Genomic DNA, 11,774 nt, shown 5'->3' on the forward strand with positions numbered 1-11,774 from the left:
AAACACAAATAGGTTGTAGTTTTTATCTTTAAATGTGAGAAAGCCATCTGTCCAAATCTCTCGTGTCACTGTGTTTGTTCCTCATGATTTAACAGCACTGATTAAACAAGCTTTTGGACGCGTTCGAGGACGTCCACAACAATGGAAGAGTGTAATTAGAGCTTCCGTTTGTGATCCAGACATGAAGGATTGTGCAAATCAGACATCTTGTGGGGGAGAGGTCTGCTCGTGCTTTCAAGTGTTTTGAAAACATTATCCATATAAAAGCTTTATTTAAAGACAAAGCAATATGAAATAATTTACTTGCAATGTGTGATGCAGCTGCTGTCAGATCTAATAGTTGACTGCTTAATCCAGCCTTTCTCAAACTTTTTTCAGTCAGGGCACCTTTCAAAAGTGCATAAAATCTCAAGGCACCCCAGTGTAAAATATAATTTAAAAACACTGCATAACCCAAATGCAAATGCAAATTTTATATATATATAGGCCTATATATTTATCTAAAATGAATGGACAATTTTATTAATCCGTTCATAATATGTTTAACCCTTTCACACGTAAATTTAATATATTCTGGCTGACCCCCCCAGCGTGAGTTTTTCAAGGGGACCGTTATTTAGAATGTGTCACTTTATGGTTTCCATGGTGACGCGTCATTGCTTGTCACGTGACACACCGCAGCAACAACAGAGATGAATGAATTATGATCTGCTTTTATGTAATTTTTACTTTTTATTCAAAATATTCACAAATTTGTTAGATATGGCATGAAATATCTGATATTCCGATTGTCAGATATATGCAAGTGGAAGTGTTTTGTTTTTTGAACACCATTATAACGATCGCGTTAGTTGAGCTGTGAGGCCGTGGGCGCCGCCATGTTAGTTTGTGCCGTAGACGCAGTTCAGAGATCTGTTGGATTTACAACAAGTGATCCACTAGTTCATCCACTTCTCCCGAAATACATAAAAGTAAGTGGCAGGTGAACTGGGAGAAGAATAGAGTAAATTTTAAAGTTACTTACACAATGTGTATCTGATATGAATAAAACTAATTATAATATAAATTATTATTATTGCCTCTTCCTTTGACATCAGTGTGTATTTTACAAACTCTAAATGTCTGAAACCTAAAACAAACATTATGTGGATGAAAACACTGAAAAGTTGTGATATATGACAGCTGAGCGCGCCTGTCTCTGGCTCAGCGCCAGCCAACGCGCGAAAGCAGCACATTTGAATTTAGCAGTTGATCACGTCATGCACTGACCGTTCTAATCCAAGCGTGCCGCACAAGCCCTGAAAAGTGAAGCCAAAACGTCTCGATCGCCCCCCAGTGACTGGTCCTAGTATAGGTCATAAGCCCCGCCTCCCCGTGTTATTCAACGGGACGTGAGACCAACTAAACAATTAAATTACACTTCAAATATCTTTTTTCCAAATGCGGTTTCTTTCATTTGCTGTCGTTTTTATCACGCTGATGTAAGTTCAAGTGTCTGTTTAAAAAATAAGTTGTTTTTTAGTTAGTTACGTGGTGTAACGTCATGATTGACAGCTGTGATTGACAGGTTCTCTGAGCAAAGTAGTCACTGAAGCACCAACGGACATTTTTTTCGGGATCTTCGGAGGACTGAGGAGATTGTATTTAATTTATTTTAACAAGCCTCTTGTCGTACTGCAATCAATTTTTAAAAAAGTGTGCAGAATCCACTCTCCCTGAGTGAGTTCTGCGAGAGTGAGGGCGGAGCGCTGATTTCGCGGCCTTACTTCCTGCTCGCTACTGCGCAGGTCTGGTCCCGAAATCGCTACTGCGCAGACTCAAGTTCCAATATGTCAGCGCCATATCGGGACGCTGGCGGCTTCAGTTCTCATCAATGGAAGAGAGCGAAGGGGCGTCGTCCATCTTTTTTTACAGTCTATGTTCTAATCCAGGGGTCGGCAACCCGCGGCTCTAGAGCCGCATGCGGCTCTTAAGCGCCGCCCTAGTGGCTCCCTGGAGCTTTTTTAAAAAATATGAAAATGGAAAAAATATTTCTTGTTTTAATATAATTTCGGTAGGAGGAAAAACATGACAAACATTCTTAACCCTTTCGCACGTACGATCACATCGGTCGGTGTGATTAGAACGGTCAGTGCATGACGTGATCAACTGCTAAATTCAAATGTGCTCTCACGCGTTGGCTGGCGCTGAGCCAGAGACAGGCGCGCTCGGCTCAGAGCTGTCATATATCACAACCTTTCAGTGTTTTCAACCACATAATGTTTATTTTAGGTTTCAGACATATAAATACAAAAAAAAAAAAAAAATACATTTAGAGTTTGTAAAATACACACTGATGTTAAAGGAAGAGGCAATAATAATCCTTTTCCATTATAATTAGACACGTTTTATTCATATCAGATACACATTGTGTAAGTAACTTTAAAGTTTACTCTATTCTTCTCCCAGTTCACCAGCCACTTACTTTTATGTATTTCGGGAGAAGTGGATGAATTCACATGTTGTAAATCCAACAGATCCGATTCTCTGAACTGCGTCTGCGGCACAAACTAAGATGGCGGCGCCCATCGCGCATACAGCTCAACTAACGCGATCGTTATAAAGGTGTTTAAACAACAAAACACTTCCAATTGCATATATTTGACAATCGGAATATCAGATATTTCATGCCATATCTAACAAATTTGTGAATATTTTGAATAAAAAAGGAAGGATCATCATTCATTCAGCTCTGTTGCTGCTGCGGTGTGTCACGTGACACGCAATGACGCGTCACCATGGAAACCATAAAGTGACACATTCTAAATAACGGTCGCCTTGAAAAACTCACGGGTCAGTCAGAACATTTTAAACTTACGTGTGAAAGGGTTAAAGTTTTTCAACGTTGTAAACATAATACACGAATAAATAAATCGAAACATAATACATTAAAATTATAATGGAAGTTAAACTTAAAGCACGATCGTACAGCAGAGTAGTCACGTGGTGCGTCATTCTCTCCAGGATGCGCTGCAGGGAAAATAAACATAATCATGAACGCTCACTATGTATTTGTAGCCTACTTATCATTTTGATACTAGGGGGCTAATAACGCTAATATAGACACTTGCAGCATGTGTTGCCTTCATTATAAGGCTTATAAGGCTTTTAATTTTTTGCGGCTCCATACAGATTTTTTTTTTTTTTTTTGGTCCAATATGGCTCTTTCAACATTTTGGGTTGCCGACCCCTGTTCTAATCACACCGGTGCTCCAGGCCTAGACTGATCGTACGTGCGAAAGGGTTAAAAGAAGAAGAATGTATTTATGTAAATTCAAATATATTTATATATGAAATGTCAGATTTTTTTTGTATTTTTTTTTAGCCTACGTAATTTTTTGGCGGCACCCCTGACACAGTCAGGAGGCACCCCAGTGTGCCGCGGCACCCACTTTGAGAAAGGCTGGCTTAATCTATCAACAAAAGTTTCTTTGTGAACTCTCCATTACTCCGTGCCTCGCTGACGAAATAAAATTCTCCGAACAAATGTATAATTCTCTGACGTGATCCGGGGCGCCATTAAAATGAACCATCCACTTGTTTCTGACACTGGGATCCTTGTGATGTCTGAACGGAGACGCAAACCAGCTGTTTAAACTGGATGAACGTTCTTTCACTTTTCCGTTTGTCCCGTTTTCGACAGACTCAAGTTCGTGGAGTGGAAACTGAACACACATCTGTATACTGTATCAGTGTAGACAGCGTCAGTGATTATAATGGGTTCTATGTGTTTTTGACGTGACGTTCACATCCATTGTAGACAGATGTCAGCTGTTAATGGACTGAATTGCAGTGGGCGGGGCCTATGTTGCGATGATGTATTACTATTGGTTGATTCTTGTTCTGGAGGCAATCATATGCAAATGTATTCATCAGTTTGACATCTAAACGAGCTGTTTTTTTTTTAGCTTGATTGAACAAATGCTTTGTTTATAACGAAGGGGACATTTTAAGCTCTTAAACTTCAAGGTTGTTTTAATGGTACAAAGACCTCTTATATGTCAAGGCAAATTTGATTTCTCATGTCATGACACCTTTAATACTTTTATTCAGCAAGGATGCATTACATTGATAAAAAGTGAGAGTAAAGACATTTATAATGTCACAAAAGTTTTCTTTTCTTTCTATTCATCAAAGAATCATGAAAAAATGTCGTTTGCATAAAAGCATGTTTTCAGCATTGATAATAATCAGAAATGTTTCTTGAGCCACAAATCATCATATTAGAATGATTTCTGAAGGATCATGTGACACTGAAGACTGGAGTAATGATGCTGAAAATTCAGCTTTGATCACAGGAATAAATTACATTTTAAAATATATTCACCTGAAAATCTGTCATTTGAAATGTTAATACAATTTTATTTAAAAAAATTACTGTATTTTTGATAAAAAAAAAAAAAAACATTGAAAACTCTTTCCAACCCCAAAACTTGTGAACGGTAGCGTAAATCTGAATATAAATTGAAATATTCTTTTGAATAATACTTGTAAATTACGCAAATTATTGTATAAAAACATACTGTTTCAGTAGCTTTTAATTTTTTCAGTTGTTTCTCATACGACAATGAGATTAAATGAAAAAAGGTTGTGGATTTGATTTCCACTAAACAAACATTGAATAACATAATGGTTAAACTTGGAAGAAAGTCTCTGCCAAATGCATAAAGGTAAATGGAGAAGAAATTGAGACTTTTTTAAGTTTATGCTTCTCAGATGCAATAAGGCTGCAATCAAAAGTCAATATCAATATGATCTTATCAAAACTGCTATCAGAATTCATTTTATAGATATACTCCTCCTGTATGACAACTATAGACTCATTTCAGGAGAAACATCTGACACACAGTCTTCGCTCTCTCCTAAACACTGAATGAAAGAGCGTCTGGTGTCGGGTTGAGGTTACAGTCGTGTTTGTGCTGGAGAGATAGACAGCGCTGTGAGGGCTGAAGGGTGAAGATTGTGTATTTGCATGATTTACTCCATTGTAATTATCTGAAGGGTAAAGCGGCTTTTCCGGCACTGAGTAATGAATATGTTGTTTTACATCATCAGCAGCCTCCATCAGCGTGATGAGAAGGTAATTACTATTATTTTGTCGGGTGTTTTTCAAAAGGGCCAATATAAGCAGCGTCTAGATCAATCTACTTAATGAAACATTTGATTATATAAACAGATGACCCGAGGATACAACTAATTAGCCTTTACAAATGGCAGAGTTTTCAATTTGAAACTAAAAAGAAAGAGCTTCCTACGAACTACATACCTGGAAACTATTGCTTAGATTGCTCATTTAAAGAGACGGTTCACTTAGAATGAATACAAGGTTTTTTTTTTTTAAAGAACTTAAGGAAGGAGGAAGAAAGATAGGCCTACTTTTGTTCAGCAAGGATGCATTCAATTGAATTGCATTACAAGATTTCAGAGAAGAAAGCAATTCAATCAGGTTTTATAAATGATTGCTGTTGAACTGTTCCTTTAATGTGAGTAGTTGGAGATTTTCATGGAAGAAGAAAGAAGTCACATTAAAATCATTCTCAGAATCCAAATGTCCTCCGTTTGAGGACAAACAATCAGCAAGTCTGTTAAAAATAATCAGCACCTCGTGTCATGAGCGCTTGAACTGCAGGAGTGTTGAAAGACAAGCCGGCCTGTATCCGTCTGAGCGCTTCCATAAATCTTTGCCCGCGGCTGATAAGTTTAAAGCAAGACGTTAATTTGAGGACCATATGGTGGACTGGCAGTATGTCAGAAGCTGCTGTCTGCATCACATAATTTGATATCCACTCCATTTGAGAGCAAGGTGAGAAAATGTTCTTGGGAGAGTCCCACTGGCGTAACACCTTCTCAAGCCGTCTTTTTGTTTTGTAATTTGAAACATGGACTGAGAAGAATTTTTATCTTTACATGAAAAATGTGTTTAAAAATTTAATTATATTTTTGTTTTGTTTTTATATATAATAATGATAATTATTATTAATATGATTATTATTGCCATCATTGTAGTATTAATTATTGTTTTTATAACATGTATAAACATAAACATATTTATTATTATTATATAATAATAATAATATATCTTTGTAACGCTGATCCAAAGAAGACGAAGATGATTAGGAAATAAAACTATGTATTAAATAACTCAGAATAGGCTGGCAAATTACAATCGAAACAATAGCGAACATTGAACACAGGGAATGGAGGAGTTTAAGAATACAAACAAGGAAGTGAACAACACACAGCTGTGATGATAATCAGTGTTCATAGAAACACATGATGATGGGAAAACAGACAAAGGGGAACATGTGAAAAAATATAGAAAAAAACGGACTAAAAGTCCACGAAAATAAGATGAAAACAGCATCTAAACAGAACAGAACTGTGGCACTCTTTCATTATAAATACTTTTTGTTTTGTTTTTGAAACATGGACTGTGCAAGGATGTTCAGAATATATTTTTGTACACTTAAAATGTGGTAAATTATTAAATAAACAATATAATACTGATAATACTATTTAATTATAATACTTTAATATAGTACTTTTATAACATGTAATATTCCCATCCTATATTAGTTATATAAATATATTTGTACCACAATATCTAAATGAATCTATATTTATTTTGATGTATTTTTCTCTCTGTTTCAGAATTCTTTCTGGAGTTGCTGGACAACTCGGAAAAGTCGCTGAACGACATGTTTGTGCGCACATATGGCAAACTGTACTCACACAACTCTGAGATGTTCGAGGACCTGTTCTCCGAGCTCAAGCGCTACTACACCGGTGGAAACGTGAACCTTGAGGAAGTTCTGAATGACTTCTGGTCGAGACTTCTGGAGCGCATGTTTCAGCTGCTGAACTCTCAGTACACCTTCACTGACGACTATCTGGAGTGTATCAGCAAATACACAGACCAGCTAAAACCCTTTGGAGATGTTCCACGCAAGCTCAAGGCCCAGGTCACCAAGGCCTTTATTGCGGCTCGCTCGTTCGTTCAGGGACTCATGGTGGGTCGGGAAGTGGCCAACAGAGTGGCGAAGGTACGGCATCTATTTTTACACAAGTCTTGCTGGTCTTACTCAGCTTTCACTGGACGTCTAGACGGGTCAGTGGCCTTCAGCGTCTGTCCATGAAATAGAGCCCACTGTGCAAGAGATCTGGATAAACACTAGTGAACCAGAGAGTTGTGTTTAGCTGTTATATTATATTATATTATATTATATTATATTATATTATATTATATTATATTATATTATATTATATTATATTATATTATATTATATTATATTATATTATATTATATTATATTATATTATATTTGTATAAAAATGATCACAAATATTATTTTTATTAATTTGAAATTGTTTGATAAATAATTTTGAAGCTATATATATATTTTTTTTATTATATTATATCATATTATATTATTATATACAATTGTATAATAATTATTGTTATACAAGTGCATATAATACATTATACATATACATTATATATATGTATTATTACATATGTTGATTATTATATTATATTATTACATATGTTGATTATTATATTATATTATATTATATTATATTATATTATATTATATTATATTATATTATATTATATTATATTATATTATATTATATTTGTATAAAAATGATCACAAATATTATTTTTATTAATTTGAAATTGTTTGATAAATAATTTTGAAGCTATATATATATATATATATATATTTTTTTTTATTATTATATTATATTAATTTATTATATTATATTATATTATATTATATTATATTATATTATATTATATTATATTATATTATATTATATTATATTATATTATATTATATTATATTATATTATATTAGTATAATAATTAGCATGATTATTATTAATTATTAATTCATAAGTCATTTTATAAAAAAAAAAAAATATATATATATATATATATATATATATATATATATATATATATATATATATATATATATATATATATATATATATGTATATATATGTAACCATAACGTAAACCATAAGCATGTGCATATTTTTTAAAAGCCATTCATTAGTATGTATTTTTCTAAAGGCCACTAGGTAACATGTTTCCATCTGTGCTAATGCATCTTAACAGCACAGAAGCCTGTATGATCTTTGATGTGACAGCTGCACACTGGACAGGTTATGACTTCAGCGATTGGCTGAGATGCCCTGCGGAGCGAAGGACTCTTTCTGAAGGGAAGATAAAAGCGTGTGGCCTCGCAGCAACAGCGGGCATCTCTCAGACCCCTCTTTGATAGCTCGTCTCAATCACATTTTCCGCTGGATGTTGATGCTGTTTAATGGCTTACTGGATGATTATAAGAATTATTGACAGATTTCCTACTGAAAAAGCCCAGAGAATGTAGTGAGGCAGCCAGGCCTGATCTGTTCGGAGTGCTTTTGCTTAGATAATAGTTAAGCTGCTTTTGTGTTTGTGTCATCTGTGATGCTAAAGGTAATAAGAAAGTGGCTGTTGTTTTTATGCATTATACTGCCGCCCTCTGTGATGTCATGAGCTCATCACATCTGGCTCATTGGTTGAGGGTTGGGCAATATACACTCTAAAAATGCTGTGTTGTTTTAACCCAACTTTGGGTCAAAAATGACAAACCCAAACCGTTGGGTGTAAAAATTTAACCCAACGTCTGGGTTTGTCCATATTTGACCCAAAGTTGGGTTAAAACAATCAAGCATTTTTCATAGTGTAGCAAATTATGAATTGTTTGTGAAAGTCTGTGTTATATATCTGAGACTAGATATATATAGTAGAACTCAGTAGAATTTGGAACCGTATACTGGGCATTCAGGTCCACATAAATATGTTTGAATCTGTGCTTTTGTCACTTTGCCAGAGTTCACATGCGTCTGATCGAAAGCCTGAGCTGGATTATTCTCAGCCAATCAGGCTGTATTGTCTGCAATGGCGGCTCTGGCCAATCGAGAGCAGCAGAAAGAGCCTCAAATATATATTTGTTTGGTAATGACGTATAATTGTCATTAGGAGAAGTGTTATTGAGGAACGCTTCAACGCTGCTTGAGACTTGAGATACTTGAAACAAACAGTCTGTAATTACTCTGTTGGACTCTCCAAATAGTTTTAACAAAATGTATAGCTAAATTAAGTTGCAACACAATTGCACTAATCCTCTAATTTAATTGTAAGTGTTTTAGGAGTGTACGAGGAGCGTACGATATGTACACGAGGAGTGTATACTGTATATACAGTACTATGCAAAACTATTGATGCGATTGATTTTTTCCTAAGAATAACCCCCTAAGATTTAAACTTATATTTTCTCAGATATCTCAAACTCTGCAGTTTGTTGAGGACAGATGTGCTGATACTTTTCTAAGGGATTCAACTTAACACCCTAGCAACCACATAGCAACACTCTTGCAAGTCTTGCTTTATGGCACCACTCACTCAAATATTGTTTATTGATTTTTAATCTTAATTGATATTGATATACACATACGTATACACACACACACACACACACATATATATATATATGTGTGTGTGTGTGTGTGTGTATGTGTGTGTGTGTGTGTGTGTGTGTGTGTGTGTGTGTGTGTATTTATATATATGAACTGCTTTTGTAATTCAATAATTAATCAATCTCTCTCTCTCTCTCTCTCTCTCTCTCTCTCTCTCTCTCTCTCTCTCTCTCTCTCTCTCTCTCTCTCTCTCTCTCTCTCTCTCTCTCTCTCTCTCTCTCTCTCTCTCTCTCTCTCTCTCTCTCTCTCTCTCTCTCTCTCTCTCTCTCTCTCTCTCTCTAATTGTATATATATGTTACCGGCAAAGTGTGAAATCTCGGTATTCTATAGAATGCCTAGGCAATGTATAGAATGCCTGATGGTTTTTGGCAAAAATACATTACCTAATTCTATACATTACCTAGGCATTCTATAGAATACCGAGATTTCACACTTTGCCGGTAACATATATAGATAGATAGATAGATAGATAGATAGATAGATAGATAGATAGATAGATAGATAGATAGATAGATAGATAGACAGACAGACAGACAGACAGACAGACAGAAAGACAGAAAGACAGACAGACAGACAGACAGACAGACAGACAGACAGAAAGACAGAAAGACAGACAGACAGACAGACAGACAGACAGACAGAAAGACAGACAGACAGACAGACAGACAGACAGACAGACAGACAGACAGATAGATAGATAGATAGATAGATAGATAGATCTGTCGCAAATTGTGGTTGTAGAAAAACAGAAAGAGGAAGAGATTTAAAAAAAAGAAGAAGATCATTTTAAGCTATTTTGTATAATTTTCATGGAAAATGCCCATTGGTGAAGGTTTTTCTTGTTCTGTAATAATTTTGAAATCCATCTACTGGTGCTTCAGAAAGAATCCAGAAGAGCTCCACTTTTCAGCAGTAAAACCAATAATACAGTAATCTTTATTTTATTTTTATTTTTAGCTACAAAGAACATACTGTGAATCCAAAAAAGCTTCTTAAAGGATTAGTTCACTTTTAAAAAACTTTTGCTGATAATTTACTCACCTCCATGTCATCCAAGATGTCCATGTCTTTCTTTCTTCAGTCGAAAAGAAATGAAGGTTTTTGATGAAAACATTTCTCCATATAATGGACTTCAGTGGGCCCCAAACGGTTCAAGGTCCAAATGCCAGTTTCAGTGCAGCTTCAAAGGGCTTTAAACGATACCAGACGATGAATAAGGGACTTATCTAGCGAAACGATCGGTCATTTCAAAAATAAATAAAAAAGTTTCAGTTTTATAAGTACAAATGCTCGCCTTGCTCTGTTCTGTGATGCGCGTTCGTGACGTCACGTAATACGCAATTACGTTGAAAAGGTCACGCTTGATGTAGGCGGAAGTACCGAGTCAGTGTTTACAAATGTGCGGAAGGAGGACCATATACACATATTCAAATGTCTTTGTGTCAGTTTATCGTTTAAAATGCCCATTTCGTGTGCGTATCCTGGATGTTTTAATATTAAAAAGCCTAAAAGAAAATTTTCGTCAGGACAGAAAAGCGACCTTTAACGTAGCGACCTACGTTGAAAAAATGACCTTTTCAACGTAATTGCGTATTACATAACGTCACGAACGCGCATCACAGACCAGATTATTAGTAAATTATCAGCAAAAGTTTTTTTTAAAGTGAACTAATCCTTTAAGTAAATAAAAAAGGTGTTCAAATAAATTCTGTCAGCAACAAACCCTAATCTGCGAGGTTTGTGATGTGCGTATGGCAGAAGTGTGTATCAGATCCAGCACTAATGGCTGTGCTGTGATTCACTGTGTGTTGTGTGCTAATGGACCGGGCTGTTTTCATGGACCTGTTTGGGGCAGAGATGTCACTGACCTGATGAAGGAGACCCGGAGAGAAATACGCCAAAATGTTGTTTACATGCACAAGCACACTCATATACCCAGCCCAATACTGGAGTCATTTTGACATGTTGTTTGTTGCTGTGAAAAACAAGATATTTGTGCTTTGCTATTAATTTAAAGAACTTGATGTTCCTGCTATTCAGATCACTAAAAGTTTGATTAAATAAATCTTTAGTTTTATAACATATTAATATAATATAATAATATAATATAATATAATATAATATAATATAATATAATATAATATAATATAATATAATATAATATAATATAATATAATATAATATAATATAATATAATATAATATA

At 35.0% G+C, this 11,774-nt stretch overlaps 1 protein-coding gene across 2 annotated transcripts in view; it reads left to right on the plus strand.

Annotated features, from left to right (window-relative positions):
- Nucleotides 1-11,774, plus strand: part of gpc6a (glypican 6a) — a 223,758-nt gene that overhangs the window by 106,635 nt on the left and 105,349 nt on the right. For both annotated transcript variants that reach the window (XM_081362083.1, XM_081362084.1), the window contains exon 3: nt 6,691-7,082. In XM_081362083.1, the coding sequence (XP_081218209.1) occupies nt 6,691-7,082 (392 nt within the window). The remainder of the gene's footprint in view (nt 1-6,690; nt 7,083-11,774) is intronic.

The sequence above is a fragment of the Scardinius erythrophthalmus genome (assembly GCF_964197995.2).
Source record: "Scardinius erythrophthalmus genome assembly, chromosome: 3".
Taxonomy (NCBI): domain Eukaryota; kingdom Metazoa; phylum Chordata; class Actinopteri; order Cypriniformes; family Leuciscidae; genus Scardinius; species Scardinius erythrophthalmus.